At 39.4% G+C, this 18,160-nt stretch overlaps 1 protein-coding gene across 3 annotated transcripts; it reads left to right on the forward strand.

The window, feature by feature from the left end:
- The first annotated feature begins 399 nt into the window (after window positions 1–399).
- Window positions 400–16,445, forward strand: ARRDC3 (arrestin domain containing 3). 3 transcript variants are annotated; one of them, XM_054031573.1, is made up of 8 exons: window positions 401–919; window positions 5,018–5,099; window positions 7,482–7,629; window positions 8,842–8,944; window positions 9,278–9,534; window positions 10,417–10,579; window positions 11,411–11,565; window positions 13,877–16,445. In XM_054031573.1, exons 1-8 carry the CDS (start codon window positions 640–642, stop codon window positions 13,931–13,933), a joined length of 1,245 nt encoding a protein of 414 aa, XP_053887548.1. In that variant the 5' UTR covers window positions 401–639; the 3' UTR covers window positions 13,934–16,445. The 3 variants fall into 3 exon arrangements, with proteins under 3 accessions (XP_053887549.1, XP_053887548.1, XP_053887550.1); XM_054031574.1 differs by lacking the exon at window positions 13,877–16,445 and having other exon boundaries at window positions 400–919; window positions 11,374–11,504; XM_054031575.1 differs by lacking the exons at window positions 401–919; window positions 7,482–7,629.
- The last annotated feature ends 1,715 nt before the right edge of the window (window positions 16,446–18,160 follow it).

Raw genomic sequence — 18,160 nt, forward strand, 5'->3', positions numbered from 1 at the left:
CCCTCCAAACTCCCTCACCCACATTCCAGCACAGCACTACCCAGAACCAAATGATTTGGGAGGTTTGGGCTTGTGGCTGTGCCCTTAGTCAGCTGTTTGAAGCTCTGGCTCTCAGCCCACTCTTTCCCCTATCCTTACTGCTATAATATAATGCTGAACGCCTGCTATTAGAGGTTATTTGGTACTAATCTGCAGGGCTTGTTTAAAGAGTTTAGGGTAGCGAGCACACATCGGGGAGACGCACAATGGAGAAGGATAGCTCAATGGAGAAGATACTAGCTTCTGTTCCACAGCAGGCTCGTCTTCTCTGCTACACCTATAAGGGAAGCAGCAGCGGCCCGCTCATGCGCACTCCGGTTGTTTTTCACAAAGCTAGTCTTAAGTGAGCTGGCAGGCTGCAGCCAGCCCGTCTTTGTACAGAGACCACAGAGCTGGGTAGTAGCTGTGAACAGCATCTAGTGCTGTTACTTTTTAGCAATCCCAATGAAGTGTTTGTAGAGAATACACTGATCCTGCCTGCAAGCTTTTTGCACGGCAGAGGTATTGATCAGTGTAAAGTGAAGATCACATTTCATATGAGATCTTGACTTTTGTTGTTTTTTTTCTTACAATATATTTTTATAGACTTTGTTATAAAACATGGTGCTGGGGAAGGTGAAGAGTTTGACAATAAGCTTTGACTGTCTCAATGACAGCAATGTCCCTGTCTATTCTAGTGGGGATACAGTCTCAGGAAGGGTCAATTTAGAAGTTACTGGGGAAATTAGAGTAAAATCTCTTAAAATTCATGCAAGAGGACATGCAAAAGTACGCTGGACAGAATCTAGAAATGCTGGATCCAACACTGCCTATACACAGAATTACACTGAAGAAGTAGAATATTTCAACCATAAAGACATCTTAATTGGGCACGAAAGAGGTAAGTCATTTTATTACACTAGTTAAAATTATATACAATCGTTTTGGATGCAAGAGGGTACGGCTTTGTATCTTGCATCTTGTTAGTTGTTATAACCTGTTTATTTTTAATGTATAGGTATAAAAAATCAGAACAAATACGAAAGTAAAAGTGCAATGCCTCTTTGTGGGATTTAGATTTTGATTATATGGACATTTACTGTTAAAACTGGCATTGAGGTTCATCTGCAAAGTGCCTACAAACAAGACTTTTTCCAACTACCTGCCCTTAAACAGAGCCTCTTTCATACGCACTTCCAATATATGGGGATTTCATTTGTTTAATGCAAAAACACTTTTGTCCTATGGATCTGATAGCTATTAGTAGGCTTTCCCCTCTCATGGGGATTAAGAAAAACTGGAGCAGAAATCAGATGTAAATGATTTATTTATTTATTTATTTATTTATTTTGGTAATCTCGTCATACATACTGAGAGGTAATACATAGAATTCTGCTTTTGACATTTATGGAAACAATTCAAATTTTCAAATTATATATGTGATAATCCTTCTTCAAGGATGGATAATTGTTGGCAGATAAAGGATTCCATGTGGCTTATTTTGACATATGCAGTCAGCACCCCACGTGTGTTTTTTTTCCTTTGCTTTAAACAAAGTTCGTAAAATATCTGAATTTTTTATATACATTATATGTCAGTGAGACAGCTGTAAAGAAGTCTGTCTGGAAAGCCATTTAGAGTCCATTATTGTGTAATTAGACCAGCATTTCTAAGTTAGGGAGTTCTGGAACCTGCATTCAATGAAACCTACTGTGCCAGCCCCAATGGAAATGAAAAGTACTGTGGAAAATGATCTAATTTAGGTTAGGAAAAGGGAATAAAGCATTTTCAAGAGCGGAGTGGGTCTTCGGACTGTTAATCTATTGTTTGAATGGTTACATTGTGGAAGTATAAGAGACTAAGCTTGTTTTTCTGAAGTTTCCACCCTTTGTTAGAAGCGGTTCAATCCTGTTTGGGACCAGTACTAGGGAGTGGGAGGGGGTGCTTACTCTCCTCTTAGCAGATTGGTTTACACGCGTCAGGTGATGGCGATGACTTAATTCCTAGCCCAAGAAAATGATGTTAAAAGTGTTTATGTAATTTTCGGCTGTTCTCTCTTTTTACATCTATATGCAGTATATTTGCTGTAGAGATAGGTGCATGAGTAGGGTATTTTCCCCCTTCCCTCCCTTAAAAATAAATATCAGTAAAGAAGTTGTACAGTGTATGTTACACAGCCATGGAAAGGGTTTCAGTTACCATGGTGGAAGCAGGTAAATATAATTGGTAGAGGCATAGAGCTAAAAAGCTCTTTATTTTCCTACCGTGCAAATATTTCATCCATGCAAAGTGCATTTGCCCTTTCCCCTATTTGCAATCCCAGAATCCCCCACCCCCATCACAGAGAGGTGCAAAAATGTATGCATGCTTCAGAGCAGGGTGTAAGATCACAAATATGTCCACAGAGGTTCCCAATTGTTTTTTTAAAAGCAAGAATGACTTTGTATATGTGAGTATATATCTCAGGTGTCTCTCCACCAGTACCATTCACATACCTCTATTTGGATGGGAAGCAGGAGAAGGAAGATGGAGTAGGTCTGAAACTTGCAAATGAGAAGCACTTGTAGATAAACGCAGTGTGTGTTGCGTAAACGCCGGTGATTTGTGCATTCACTTAAACTGTGAGCTTGGAGCAGCTCAGCCATCCGCTCCCTGCGCAGCCCAGCCAGGCACTGCTGCTACAGTGCACTCTGCGCTGAATGGAAAGGGAGTTTCAATGACTTAGCTCCGGCACCACCTCTCAGCCTAGCCTGGTAACAGAGACCACGCCCAGTGCTCACTCAGTCATTGGCCTAGTGGGGTTTGTTAGCCTGTTGCTAAGGCGATGCCAGCCGCTAATTGGAGGAAGGGAAGGCAGACGGAGGAGGTAGCTAGCGGGCTCCAGTTAGTCCCGGGGTCGTAGCGTGCGGCGCGAAGGGGGTGCTGGTGGCGGCGGCGGCGTCCGCTCGCGGCTGCCTGGGTCCGGAATCCTCCCGGGGCTCAGCCCCATCTCCCCAGCGCTGAGCCGTGAGCGGTTAGGGCCTGATCCCGTCCCCGGGAACGGAGAGGCTCCACGGTGGGAGCAGGATCGGGCCCTCCACCCGCAGTCTCACTGTTCATACAACCGCTCTCCGTGCGGAGGGTGGCAAAGCCCGCGGCTGGTGCTCTGACTGCGGCCCCTCGGGCTAGACCCGCTCTGCGCTGCCGGGTTCGGCCGCGGGGAGGCATGAGGCCGAGACTGGAGCGGCTCTGCCCTGACTAGTGACCCGCGTGGCTTAGCACCGGGCTGGCGGGTCCGGATCGGGGGCGCCCAGTGATCTAAGCCACCCTGGGGGTGGGGGGATAGGGAGGAGAAGCAAATCCTCCCCGGCGCCCCTTGCCCACGCTTTGCCATGGCGAACCAACGTCCGGCTCTGAAAGCCCCGAGGCACACGGCGGGAGCCCGGCGGGTAGGGTGGCGTTAGTGCGGTGCCTGGGCCCAGCCGGGCTGCCTCTTAGCAACCGGTCCCTGTGGTTTGGGCTGGGATTTGAGTCCCTCCCGGCCTGTGGTGGTGGGCGGCATTGGGCGCCCCGCAGGCAAGGAGCCGTGCAGCACGGCACGCCACTGCCAGGCAGCGTGCGGAGCGGGAGCCCAGGCAAGGGGCGGCTCCCCCCGGGCTGCCAAGCTGGGTTGCGCGAGGGGGAGGTGCTGAGCAAACGCGCTAGTGTAATGTATACGGTATGTATATGAGCGGCTGGCTGGCTGGGGAGCTGCTCGCGCCGGTTTAGGCCGGTCCTCTCCTGCTCTAGTCTGGTCTGTGATTGACAGCTCAGCACTTGTTTACCACAGCTTTGCTGCTGCTGCTGAGCCTCAATGGGAGTGCTGAGCTGGCAGAAAGGAAGAGGAGAGAAACTTCAGTGCCAGGAAATGATTAAAAAATAGAAAAGGATAAAGACTAAAATGCCCTTGTGAAAACTTAGGATGCAGTTTCCGTGATATTGCATGCTGGAGATGTGCATAACTCCCCCTTAGAAGGTGTAAATTATCTGAGCCTGTATATATGCCTCTTTCATATAACTTTTGGTAAAGAAGTCAAGAGTGCAGCACACTTTTTGGGAGCAGGGGTGTGAAGGACGAGAACAAAACTGCCTTTTTCTGCCCCCTTTTTGGGGGATGTGGGGGCTCTCAATCAGGCTGTGGTGAATACAGATATACCCATCAACTCATTTAATTTGCATTCAAGTATTTATATTTAACATAGACTCCCCTCAAAATGGAAATTTTGACTATTTCTCAAGTTTTATAGTTCACAATAAAATACCTTTTGCTAGGACTTCCAGTGTAACATTGAGAAATCACAGATAAGAATACGGAAGGTCAATTTTTCTGGAACTTGAAAAACTCTGATCCTCCCTGAATACCTATCTATACCTGCAACACTTAAAATGGATTGGCTTTAAACAAGGCTGATAGTTTTGTAGTAGCTAGTCACCCTTCCACACCCTTTGATTTTGCTAGTACTTCCCACATCTTTTTACAGAACAGGATATTTTTTTATCTAATTTCTGAAGTCTGTTGCTAGGTAGGAAATAAAAGGAAGATGAATTGCTAAATTTAATCTTCTGGCGCAGACTCCATAGTCTGTATAACGTGGGATTGCTTTTTGAATATCATTAAGCTATTTCATTTAAGACACCTAGAAATTCTATTGAAAAGTAATTCGCATGATGATTTTGTAATATGTTTAAATACACACTGGAATTGTAATCGTCACATCCAAGCCTATGTTCAAATCAAGAATATTCTCTCTTAAAATTGGCTAGAATCCTTTTACATAAAAGCGTGTTAAACATGTTGCCTATATTTAACACTTTTTTGTTTTATTGAATCCAGATAGATTGTATCTTACTAAGAAAAATATCACCATTTTTAAGAGTTTAGATGTTAATCCCTTACAATACAAACAAGAAACCTATGTAATGTATTGTGGTGTGTAAAATGTTCACAGATGAAATAGCTTTTTGGGTTTTTTCCTCCTAGATGATGACAATTCTGAAGAAGGCCTCAACACTATTCATTCAGGAAGGCATGAATATGCATTCAGCTTTGAGCTTCCACAGACGTAAGTACCACACATAATACCAATGCTGTATGAAATAATGTTGAAATACATACTTATGAAAGCAAGCACTGTATGGAAAATTCTAGTGGGTGGGGGGGGAATAAAACCCTTTTCAATGGTGGTAGGGATTCCACTAAAACATGCTACAAGGACATAGTCCTATTAAACTATTAAAGAGGTTACTTTTATTCTAAAGTATTTTTTTGAAAATTAGGGCTATTGATTGAAGGGCAGCAATCATTTCCTTTTGTGACCTGTTGCAAGTGTAATGTGTGCCACTTGGTCATACCATGCAATGTTTTACTCACTATACAGAGGGTAAAGGAACCAGTTGACCACTGAACCCTGTAAAGTTGCTGGGATCACCTCCTGATGAATCAGGATTCTACTGGAGCCCTGTAGATAAGCAGAGTTAGTGATAAGAAGAGAATTTAATACTAATCTGTTTGGGTTTATTTGAAACAGATGTGACAGAATGAACTACATCTGAACAGATGGAGATAGATACCTTTGAGAGTTTAGACTAGTAAAAGTGGGCAAAGGGACATATATATTCCAAGAGGGTGGTTGTGCAGAAAGCAGGGTAGAAACAAGCAATTGGATAGATAGCAAGGAACAATATTAGGTCAGGCAATGTTAATACTTTAACAAAATGTAATCTGGACATAAAGAAATGGGATGTCCCTCTTAGAAAATGGCTAAAATGTACATAAATGCAAATATGACAAAAATGGGAGATCTGAAATTATTTATACACAGGAGATATCAACATCATGGGCTTAACTCAAATATCAGTGGATACTAAGTAATGAGAGAGAGAGAGTGATCATAAAAGATCAGGAAGAACAGAAGCAGAGAGGGAGGAGACTTTCAATATAAAACAGAAGTAATTGAGATAGAAAACCTTGGATAAATACCATGCAAGTTGGGATATCCTAACTTCCACATTAAAACCAATAAAGTGCCTGATTATTAGAGATGCTGAACACCTGCATTTCCCATGGCTTTGATGGAACTTGCAGATGCTCAGCACTTCTCAGGCTCAGTTGAACTAATGTGATACTACTGGAAATGCTATAGTATGACTAGAAACACATTCAAAAAGACCCCTCTATGGAATTCTAGAAGCCAGCTGGGCACTCAGATGAGAACATCATTTACCAATATCCAGAATGCTCTTTTGACTCAAACTCTATCATACAGACTCTGCTTGTATGTTCACAAAATTCTGTTCTCGTTTTGCAAAAAAAATGGTTTTCCATTTTGTAATTGGGACTAGACTTTAGGAAAGTAATCAAAAAGTAAACATATGGGTTAGTAGTAGTAGGTTTGGACTTCAAAACCAATGGCATTGGACTTAGGAGATGTAGGAGCTTGAGATGGAAGAAGATAAGTAAATTATTGCAAGGACTGGTCAAAACAGTCTTTTTTTTTTTTTTTTTTTTTAAACTGTGTTTATGACTTAAAAGCGACCATGAAATTAGCTCATGATGAAGAACTTTAGAAAGAGAGAACTGATAAAAGCCTGAAGAGTAACTTAGTGTAGTGAAGTGGAGGGTATGGTGATGTTGAGAAACAGGATTGATGATAAAGACCTTCAACTTGGATTTTAATAGCCCTGAGAAAAAGAGAGCACATTTCTCAGATGTGCAGATAGAGGTGTCAAACTAGAGGTTGAAAGAAATTACTCTAACACCGGATGAGGACCGTGAGGTTGTGTTTAATTCCTGTTTTCTGTGTGAAATTCTAGGATGTAGAAATACAGAAGTACAATTCAGGAAATCAATACTGAGGCTCTTAGTTATTTTACAATGTTAGAGATACATATGGGTTGGTCAGGTAGCTTTTTGGGGTGTCTAAACTAGGTTGTCTAAAGTCAACTACAAGAGCAAGAGGTTAAACTAGCTAAGGAAGAATCAGATACAGTAGGAATGTAGGCACAATTAAACTGTACTCAGAGTAGTTAATCTATAAAATAGACTACCACAGATAGAGATTTGAGCAATTCATACTAATTTTAAAACTGTTGTTAGCATTACTTTGTCCTAGAACTTCATATAGTCCAGGTTTAAAAGTAGCTTCTTATAAGTTTTTTTTAAAGGAAATAAATGTGTATCCTGGTGGCATGTTCTAGCAAAATTCCTATGATAGTGAAAATTTCAACTACCTACTGTAAAATGAATTAAAATTCAACTACAGAGATTTTTTCTCCCAAACTTAATCCTTTTTGAAATATGGAAACTTTGCAAATAAGTTATGCTTAAATATTATGCAACATAAACAATACTGTACAACTTATTGATTCTTATTCTGATCAGTTGTATCACTATTAGAAAGAGAGGATAAAGACTTACTCAATTTTGACCTTTGTGTCCTGCACAGACCACTTGCTACCTCATTCGAAGGCAGACATGGCAGTGTGCGCTATTGGGTGAAAGCCGAATTGCACAGGCCTTGGCTTTTACCAGTAAAATTAAAGAAGGAATTTACAGTCTTTGAACATATAGATATCAACACTCCTTCATTACTGGTAAGAATTGACAGAATTACTAATTGTTTTGTTTTTTGGCATACAAAAAAAGTATAACTGAAACAACATAAAAATCTTCAATTTTTGCTAATATGCTCTTTAAACTGCAACTATTCTTTAAATATCGCATTTGAGCAACTCATAATAGCTGACATTTTGAAAACTAACTTCAAAGTACTTGGAGTTGCTTATTTTTAAATTATCTACATTTAACTTCAGCTGTGAACTGCATACATGATAAACTATGAAATCTCTCTTTCAAGATAAAATTGTATTAACTGTTCTTTGTTGATTTAATACAAAATAATTTAGTTTTCTGAAAAGCAGTGTTACTCCTATGACACTTTCAACAATAGACTGCTAACTTAAAAATGCAAAGTAAAATTGTACTACAGTGCATTATTCATAACTTCAATATGGATATTGTCTGCCAATGGGGAGAAATTATCACAATTCTGTAGAATATTTTTCTTAAATTTTATTTTACTAATCTATTTGGATATTACATTAAGATGTTTTCCGTGAGGCACTCTCATTTCAATCTGGCCTAAAATTCCTTTTCTTTTTTCTCAAATGGCAACGTAGGAAAAAAAAAAAAAAAAAAATACAGTCCATTGAAATAGGTTTCTTTTGTGTGTGGATGAAAAAAGTCGGATTTTCCTAGACGATTCAGTGGGCTTTGGATCAGGGCCTTAACCCTGATCTCATGTAAGGCAACAACAGAAATACCATTGATTTAGATGAGAATGGCAGCAGGATCAATATTCAAGTAGTCAGGGTTTGGGATTTTTTATTTTTTTTTATTTTTCAAAAGTAAAATGGAATGTGGGAAGATGTCTTAATTAGAGATTATTATATGGAAAGTTATACTGACAGTATGTTGCAGAAATATGGGCTAAAAAGTCACTAACTGTCACATATACCGTATTTTCTAATTTAAATTAAGTCAGAGTTGAGGATGAGCATGACATGGGTAGCTCTTTTGTTAATTACCATCGCTAGTGCTGGGATGACTTTTTAGGACAAAACTTGCTTGCTTTACTTACATAATGCTATTGAAATGAACAGGACTATTCTTATGAGTAAAACAAGCAGCAGGAGTTGGCCTTTAAACTCTAATGGTTATTCCTCTGTGTTGATTAAAAGATACGTAGAGCTATTTCTATTCTGCACCAAATTTAATCATGGGTATCTATTGTTGTTCTTTTGCAGTCACCCCAAGCAGGCACAAAAGAAAAGACTCTCTGTTGTTGGTTTTGTACCTCAGGCCCAATATCCTTAAGTGCCAAAATTGAAAGGAAGGGCTACACCCCAGGTACGTAGCAGAGTAGTTATAGGAAAAAAAGACTTGTTTTTTAAAAAGTACCCTTTTACATGTATAGCCATATGTAAACAATACGTACTTGTGAGTATGCTGTTAATCAAAACAGACCATGTGGTAGCTGTCTTCAAGTTGTTATAGTACATAAACTGCACATTTTGTTATATTTGCTTATGTTGTGCATGATTCTGTTGAAATCAGTGGGTGCTTTGCCAGTAAGCTCAGTAAGAGCAGCATCTGGGCCATTGTAACCATGTATAGATTGCTGAAAATGTTCTTGCGTCGCTATGTAATATAACAAGAATATGAAATTCTGTTTTGTTCCAGGTGAATCAATTCAGATCTTTGCTGAGATTGAAAACTGCTCTTCCCGTATGGTGGTGCCAAAGGCAGCCATTTATCAAACCCAGGCATTCTATGCCAAAGGAAAAATGAAGGAAGTAAAACAGCTTGTTGCCAATTTGCGTGGGGAATCCCTGTCATCTGGGAAAACAGAAACCTGGAATGGGAAACAGTTGAAAATTCCACCTGTTTCCCCCTCTATCCTTGACTGTAGTATAATCCGTGTAGAATACTCATTAATGGTAAGTAAAATGCTCAGATTGTCTCAAAGCATATATCAGGGGTCTCAAACATGTGGCCCGTGGCCCACCAAGCTCCCCTTCCCCCTGCTACAGCCTGCCATGTCCCTGCTCCTCTGCCTACCTCCAGGCACTTCCTGCCACCAAACAGCTGTTTGGTGGTGCTTAGTGCTTTCCAGGAGGGAGGGGGGAGAAGCAGGGAGCTGCACACTCAGGAGGAGGTGGCGGGGAAGGGGTTGGAATGGGGGCAGGGCAGGGGTGGGAAGGGGCAGGGCAGGGCCTCATGGAAGGGGTGGAGTGGGGGCAGGGCAGCGTGGGGGTGAGGGGGTGTCATACATTGGCCCAAGAGCCACATCACTTAGTCCTCATGTGGCCCTCATGGTCACTTGAGTTGGAGATCCCTGGCATATATGATATGAATAATTTTCATGGAGACATCCACACAAGTTTGAAATAAACTTAGATATTTTTGGCTAGTTGGCTGTGAAACCTACATATCTTCAGCAGTAATCTTTCCTGCATTATAATGAAAGTTCCAAATGCACATCACAACAGGAAATTTACTAAGGGTGATTGGTTAAAACCATGGCAGATCTTAAAATATTTGCCTGTCAGCTAAGCAGATATATAATTTAAGCGGAAGACTTGTGCAGCTGGGCTCTGATGCTGAGAGATAATGAGAATCCTGAGTTTCCATTTATTTTGGTTGGACTTCAAGGAGGTCTGCACTTTTCAGGATTGAGCCAAAAGGAGGAAGAGAAGCAAGACCCGTGTGGATCTTAGAGCAGAATTTAGCTCATTAATTCAGACAGAGGGCTCGTACAAAACCACAAAGACCATCTGTTTCAGCATTTAATCATGGCCTTTTTGTCACTTACTTTTTAGGTGTACGTTGATATTCCTGGAGCAATGGATTTATTCCTTAATTTACCACTTGTCATTGGTACTATTCCTCTACATCCATTTGGCAGCAGAACATCAAGTGTAAGCAGCCAGTGTAGCATGAATATGAACTGGCTTGGTCTGCCACTGCCTGAAAGACCCGAAGGTAATTTGACAATACAACTCCCAAACAATTCACTGTCTTGATTTTTTTTTTTTTTTTTTTTTTTTTTAACCCTAACACTTCACTGATACATTAAGACCTAGATTATCCCCTCCTGTAATAAAAGACACAGGGCAGGAGGAAATCTCCTCAGGATTTCTACCTTGAGATCTCCTCCACATCATTCCACCATGGGGTTAGAGGTCCTTTTTGCCTCCCCTAACCCCAGAAAGGCAGTCGGGCCCATCTGCCACAACAACTGGCAGGTTCAGTGGAATCAGTGCACAGGATGCACGGAAGGACAGGGCCATCTGTGGAATTTGATTATCTCCACACCAGCTCTGTCTCATAGCTGCAGTGGATTGCGCTGCCTGCTACCAAGGTCTCACTGTGACCCCAGGATCCTTGGTAGCAGATGCTTTGTGGAAAGGTAACAGTCTCTATTCCTTTTTATGGTAATTCTCCACATGACTGGAGCGGGAAAAATGATGTGCATCCCCTTTGGGGCACACTGAGACACCCTGTATGGGATCCAGAGGAATGTGAGGTTGCCCTGCTCCCCCTACAGAAAATGTGGGGTTTCCTGTTTGGATTTCAGGGAGACAGTCAAGCCAAAGTAGATGAAAATTCTCAACATGTCTTTAGTGTAAACTTACTTTCTTAGATTTAAGTTAAATAGCATGGACTGTTATTACACACAAGACAATCTAAAACACTTGTCACTGAGCACTTTTACCTACCTAGTGCAAATTATAAAGTTTAATATTTGTCATGTTATGTATTTTGACATGCATAAGAACTGTTGTTCGAACTGCGTGTACCTTTTCCCTACAGCACCTCCTAGCTATGCAGAAGTGGTCACAGAGGAGCAAAGGCAGTCCAGCCTTGTACCCATAGCTGCTTGTGATGATTTTGAGAGGGCACTTCAAGGACCATTATTTGCATATATCCAGGAGTTTCGTTTTCTGCCTCCACCTCTTTATTCAGAGGTAAGTAAACAAAAATGCAGTTAGCCAAAACAGTTTATTTTGCATTTTTGCATTCTCCATTCTAGTAGCAAAAGTTCAATAAGCAGAAAATGAGAACTTTTGTGTTCTGCCCCCTAAAATTAATAAATCACTAAAGCAAAACATGGAGCAAGATTTTCTTTCACTTAAATCACCTGATTTTTCAGAGCTCCCAGGCCACCCACATCTTACTCTGTGAGTAAGAGGTATTCCTTATAGTCTCAAATTTCTCCCTGGAGTGAGCTGATTATTCTTTGATCACTTTTTCTTCTTTATTACTCTTGTTTCTATTGGGCCACTAACCTAAAGCCTGTTAATAGTAAATGAGGACAAAAATATTATTTATATCATCCGTCTTCATCTTATACCCCTTGATGTATGCTACCCTCAGTTTTCACCATGTTTTAAAGGTGGTATATTCAGTGTTGATAGTTACGTATGCTTCAGATCTCCTGAGTGTTAGCCCCTAAGAGACTAGAAGCCCCTTGGCAGACCCTTGTACTAATTCCATCAATTTTCTGCAAATTATCCAGAATATTGATTTTATACTGGAATCAAGTTCTCTCTCTCTTGTAATTACCTTTTACAGTACAATTACATTTGCAATATGTCCTTTGACTATCAGTAGGTACTTCAATAGTACGTAGAAATCTATAGTTTGATAGGAAGGGGGGCTATATTGGTCAATATCTCATTTATTGGATTACTAAAGTGTGATTCCAGTTTAGTCAACTAGGCCTAATCAGACATAACATTAGATAAATTTAGCTACATCACTAGGCCTGTGATTCCAGTTTTAATTCTTTTGGTTGGTTACTATTCAAGTACTGAGTTGACATTTTTTGGTTTCTTGTTGATCTGGAGAGCATTTAACATTGTTTAGGTCCAGAATATCTCATACCTCCTTCAAATTAGTTTTTCTGCCTGCCATCTCAGGTTAGCCAGTGCTGGCTATTTGGCTTGTCTCTTCCTATTCTCTGAAGTCCCTCTGAGGCAGGGCTTTCATAATCAGAATCCACTTTTGTAGAATAAGCTTCCAGCTGGTAAGTGACATGCTTGGATCAGGCTGATTTTAAAATCTGCCTTAAATACAAGATTCTTCAATGCCACTTGGGATGGATTTTAAGCTTTATAAAATACCCTGGGATGAGCAGGCAGTATCAGTGCCTGTTCAGTGATATGTTTGTAACTGCAAGAAGGAAAACTATTTGTGCAGAATAAAAGAACAACCCTTTTTATCCTTTGTTTAACTGTACTTTTGTCAATTTTACATGTTAAGAAAGTAACATTATTAGTTTAGATTATAGAATGATAATACGCCACACCTGGAACACTAACAAACCAGCTGTGTTTTGATTTGTTAATGCTAAAGACTCCAAACCAAGGAATTCAATCCACTATTGATTTGCGTATTATTGCTGGTTTTCATGAAAGGAGCTCAAAGCCAGATTCTCCTAGGTAGTTAGTTGCCTATATATGCAGAGAGGTACCTAGTGAAATTTTCAAAAGGTCATAAGTTTCTAACTCTTATTGATTTTGTAGATAGTACAATGTGTTGACAGTGTACAATATTGCCACCTAAGATATATATGTAAGATAGCTAATATAGTTTTCTTTTTAAATTTAAATTAAGTATATTACAACAAATGAGAAGCAGGGAGAGTAAGGCTCCATGACCTTGAAACACCTCAATAGCAGAAACTGGTTAACTGTCACATTGTTGTACAGTAGTTCTTGATCAAAACTAAAATGACTGTTTTACTGATAATTTCACTACTTTTTCAAGCAAAATGTCTGCATTTGATAAATTAGTGGAGTATAAGTTCATGAGTAATATTCAAGGATATTAGCAAAAAGTATTTGTTTCATATATAAAATACTATTTTTAAGCAAACTATTCAGCACATTTCAAATAACTGAAAATTGTTTGCCTTACAAATAATTAGAAATGACGCTGTATAATGGGTTTATCCATTAGTTATTTTCATTGTTTATATCATTAGCTCTTTATGCCTAAACTCATGGTATTGTCAGGTCACAGCTATAGCCTTTCATTGTGTTTTAAAATACACAAAATTAAACATGGATGTATTGGATACAAACCAATATGGAACATTGGTCACCTGATCCAAAGTCCATTATAGTCAGCTAGTCACTTTCTATTGACTTTAGTGACCTTTGGATCAGTCACAGTATTGTTTATTTATCACAGTATTTAACTTGTGAACTTGATTCTTTTTTTTTTTTAAAGTTAAGTTCTAAATTAAATTTCTATTTTTTCCCTTCCATTCAGATTGATCCAAACCCAGATCAGCCCACAGATGACAGACCATCTTGTCCCTCTCGTTGAAGGAATCATTCACTAGCTGAGTTGATTTGGATTTTTAGTCGTATCTCTGCCGTGTTGAGGATCAAGGCATCATATCAGAGATATACTTTCAAAGGAAGTGGTATTGCTCTTGCCTGTAAGACGGTGAATAAGTGAAAACAACCTGTGATCATGCTTTTGAAGCCTACAACATCATAGGACCTGCTCCACATGCTTGAAGACCTGAGCTTTTTTCCCTTAAATACTGGCACATACTAGGAGCAGCCTTATTAGCCTATGGTAATATGTGTCAAAACACTCACCATGTTGTAAAAGAGAGGGATGACGACGTCCTCTTCTGATTTGAAAATTTGCACATGCACATTGCTTATGTTGTGCGGTTCAGTGTCACTACAGCTTTTTCTCATTTACGCTGGACTGTTACCCCTTCTAACTTGTTTGTGGTCCGCACAACAAGAGGCAAAAAGAAAGCTTTGAAAAACAGTAACTTTAAGATGACAAATGCACTGACTTTTTTTCTTTTAATTTAATGTAGCCTGGACTTTACCTACGTATGCACATGCTCAGAATTGTTCCAGTAGACTGATCATGTTATCACCTCTTCAGCTGTGGATTTATTTACGAACATCAAATGCCTTCAAGCCAATCCTTCTTGCTGTATGTTTTGCAGCCTACTGTAGTAGATATGCAACAGTTATATGGAAAAAAAATTAACAGGAGAATAATAGACTTCTACAAGATTGTATACCTTCTTGATTTCTTTTAAGAATTTGTTGCCTTTCTACTATTACCGCAAAGAAGCATTTTGTTACAGACTGCCTAAAATCACTTAATCTCAGGTGAACTCATCACTTGCCAAACCGTTGAAAAGCTATGTGTGTTTTGTTATGTTGCACTGTTACTTTGTTTTTTTTTCCTTTGTTTTTTATTTTAAAGGGGGATTTAGAAAAGGGACATGCCCATAAGTAACAATGCACCCTCGTTCCCTTTTTATCTTTTTTGCAACTTCAGAAAAGATTGGTCAAGTTTTGAAGCTTAAAAGAAGGCAGCACCAGCAGACACCAGCCAAGAGTTAAGGAAGGGTTTTAAACAAGAAATAGTAATGTACTGTCCATGATTCATAGTAAGGTTTCTCAACGAGGGAGGGTGGAAAGGGAAATTGAATTTATTTTTATACATAGTTACTTAATCACCAAATCTATACATATATAGTGAGTTTCTAGTCCAAACGTATATTTTAAAGTGCAAGAAGAGTATAGGGTTGGTGAGATGGCTGTTTTTGTGCACTTTGTATTGTGTTGATCTTCAGGGTTTACAAAATTGTAAAATAATAAAAGATTCTCAGAAAAACGAAATGGACAGAAAATCAAAATTACCAGCCCTATTAGAATATTGGCTAGCAGAGATTTGTCTTGATGATTGATTTCCTTTTGTGCCCTGGAACCTAAAGCATGTATCCAAGCAAAAGGATTGTAACTGTACAGCCACATATGTAGAAAACTTCAACTACTCGAAGACTGGGGGCTTCCACCCTGCACATTGTGGAAGGGGTAAACTGTCAGAGTATTGGGCATGGGGGCATTGTATTAGTACAAGTATCAGGATCTAGTCACTAGGAATTTTAGTTAATTTGCAAAAGCTGTTCATGTATAAACTTTTCAGAAAGAATTCAAGCACGATTTTTAACAAAAGTAGCGTTTCTTGGGTTGACTATTTAACATGTCTATTCTATCATTTAATGTCATGTGTTACAAAGTGGTTGAAAATAAAAGTTATGTCTCTGGCATGGTGGAATGATGGAATGCTGTCTTGCTTTTAAGGCTTCATAAAAAACAAAATAGGCTTTTCCATAAGTGGCCTTTATGAAAACATGGAAGACACTTCATGTTTAAAAATGACAGGGTGAAAAAAAACCCAGTGTAAATACGAGTCGCGTTTTAAGTGATTCAGTTAAAGGGTTTGGGCTTCAGCAAGCAAACTAATATGCTGGATAATAAGGAAGTTGGGTGATTTTTTTTTTTTCAATTTTTAGACCATTTTTTGAATGTCCCTCCTCCACATAAAGGAAAAGAAAACTGATGGGTTTGTTGGCATAAAAGGGCATTTGGTGGTTTTCCTTTTTTTTCCTTTTGTTTTTTGTTTGTTTGAAACAGACTAGGGAACAATTGTTGGATATGCATAGCATTAAATACTTATCACAATATAATGAAAAATGACATACAAAGCAGGATTGATCAATATCATCATAATTGACACTGCATCACAAAGTGTGATCAGATTCAGAGGTCTAAAATGTTGTCAAATAGTCATTTCCATTAAAGTATTTTACACAATTCTTTAGAGGCATTATTTTTTTCCTGTTATATAAATATTGGTCAATTCCTGATATTATAAAAACGTGAGCGTCACAGTTGTTAGCCCAGTATTCAAGCTAGATTCCTGATTTTTGAATTAGGAAAAAAATGAGTAAAATCCAAAATGTTAAGAGAAACAAAGTGCAATATTAAATGTTTGCTTTATGGATTATATTCTATGGCTGTTTGTACTTTTCCTTTTTTTTTTCTTTTCAGTTTGGTGCTGAATATGTCCTTGTAGACTGATTTCAGAAAAAAAGTGGAAAACAATTTTTTCCTATTGCTCTTCCTTGTGGAAAATAAACTTTTTTTAACAAAAAAAAAACTGTCTTGAGGTGCTTTATGTAGACAGCTACAAAACTTTTGCTATCAAATTATTTGTGATAAGATGTGACTTATGAACACTATTTACATGACAAGTTGGGAAATTATTATCATAGGGCTCAAACATGAGATTGTCTTCAGTTTGAACTATTTGTGACCAATGTTTTGTGAGATCGGCCATTTCAGCAACACGAGCACTAAGCTTCAGGCCCACCAGCTGCTGCTGTGCAGCTATTCCAGTGACTTATCAGGATGGGTGGCAGTTAGGGTATTGTACCCTAGTTTCCCACCTAGGAAAGTACTAATTATTTATAGGACACCTGTAAAAGACATTTAGGGGAAGCCAGAGTGGCCTCCTATTCAAGTTGCCTAACTTTTCCCAGCACCTAAATTTTATAGTTGCAAATCGTGGAAGCACTAGTACCCCTCTTCTCCCCACCCCCACCCCCCCCATCCCCTGCAAGAAACAAAAAGCATCTGGAACTTGGAAGAGCAGCAGATGATAATGTTGGGATCAGGAAGGTGCCTTTTGCTGTCCCTATTGATGTTGGGCAGTTATAAGCTGTGAATAATTCTCCTTTCCCATCTGTGTTTTGCTAAGTAGAGCTTGCTAGGTACTGACTAGTAGTCCCTCAGTATTCCAACAATGAGCACACTGCCAGGGAGTCCTGCAGCATACCACACACAGCTGAACCTCTGGCAAAATATATTCACCTCCTGTATCAAAATATCATTTGGCCTAAGGGCTAGAAGCCAAAGACCAGTTATGTAAGCTGGGAATGGAAACCAGCTCTGAGATGGAAGCTACATTTATGCTAGAGACCTTACAGTGACACAACTGTACCAATTGTCAGACACATAGAAGAACATAACTAGTTTGGCAAAAATCAACATGGTTTCTATAAAGGGAAATCATGTCTTACTAATCTATTGGAGTTCTTTGAAGGGGTCAACAAACATATGGACATAGTATACTTAGATTTCCAGAAAGCCTTTGACAAGGTCCCCCACCAAAGGCTCTTATGTAAATTAAGTTGTCATGGGATAAAAGGAAAGGTCCTTTCATGGATTGAGAACTGGTTAAAAGGGAGCAAAGGGTAGAAATGGTAAATTCTCAGAATGGAGAGGGGTAACTAGTGGTGTTCCCAAAGGGTCAGTCCTAGGACCAATCCTATTCATAAATGATCTGGAGAAAGGGGTAAAAAGAGGTGGCAAAGTTTGCAGACGATACTAAACTGCTCAAGACCAAAGCAGGCTGTGAAGAACTTCAAAAAGACCTCACAAAAGCTAAGTGATTGGGCAACAAAATGGCAAATGAAATTTAATGTGGATAAATGTAAAGTAATGCACACTGGAAAAAATAACCCCAACTATACATACAATATGATGGGGGGCTAATTTAGCTACAACAAATCAGGAAAAAGATCTTGGAGTCATCGTGGATAGTTCTCTGAAGACGTCCACGCAGTGTGCAGAGGCAGTCAAAAAAGCAAACAGGATGTTAGGAATCATTAAAAAGGGGATAGAGAATAAGAAGAATATATTATTCCCTTTATATAAATCGACGGTA

Source organism: Malaclemys terrapin, chromosome 6 (genome assembly GCF_027887155.1).
Source record: "Malaclemys terrapin pileata isolate rMalTer1 chromosome 6, rMalTer1.hap1, whole genome shotgun sequence".
Classification (NCBI taxonomy): Eukaryota; Metazoa; Chordata; order Testudines; family Emydidae; genus Malaclemys; species Malaclemys terrapin.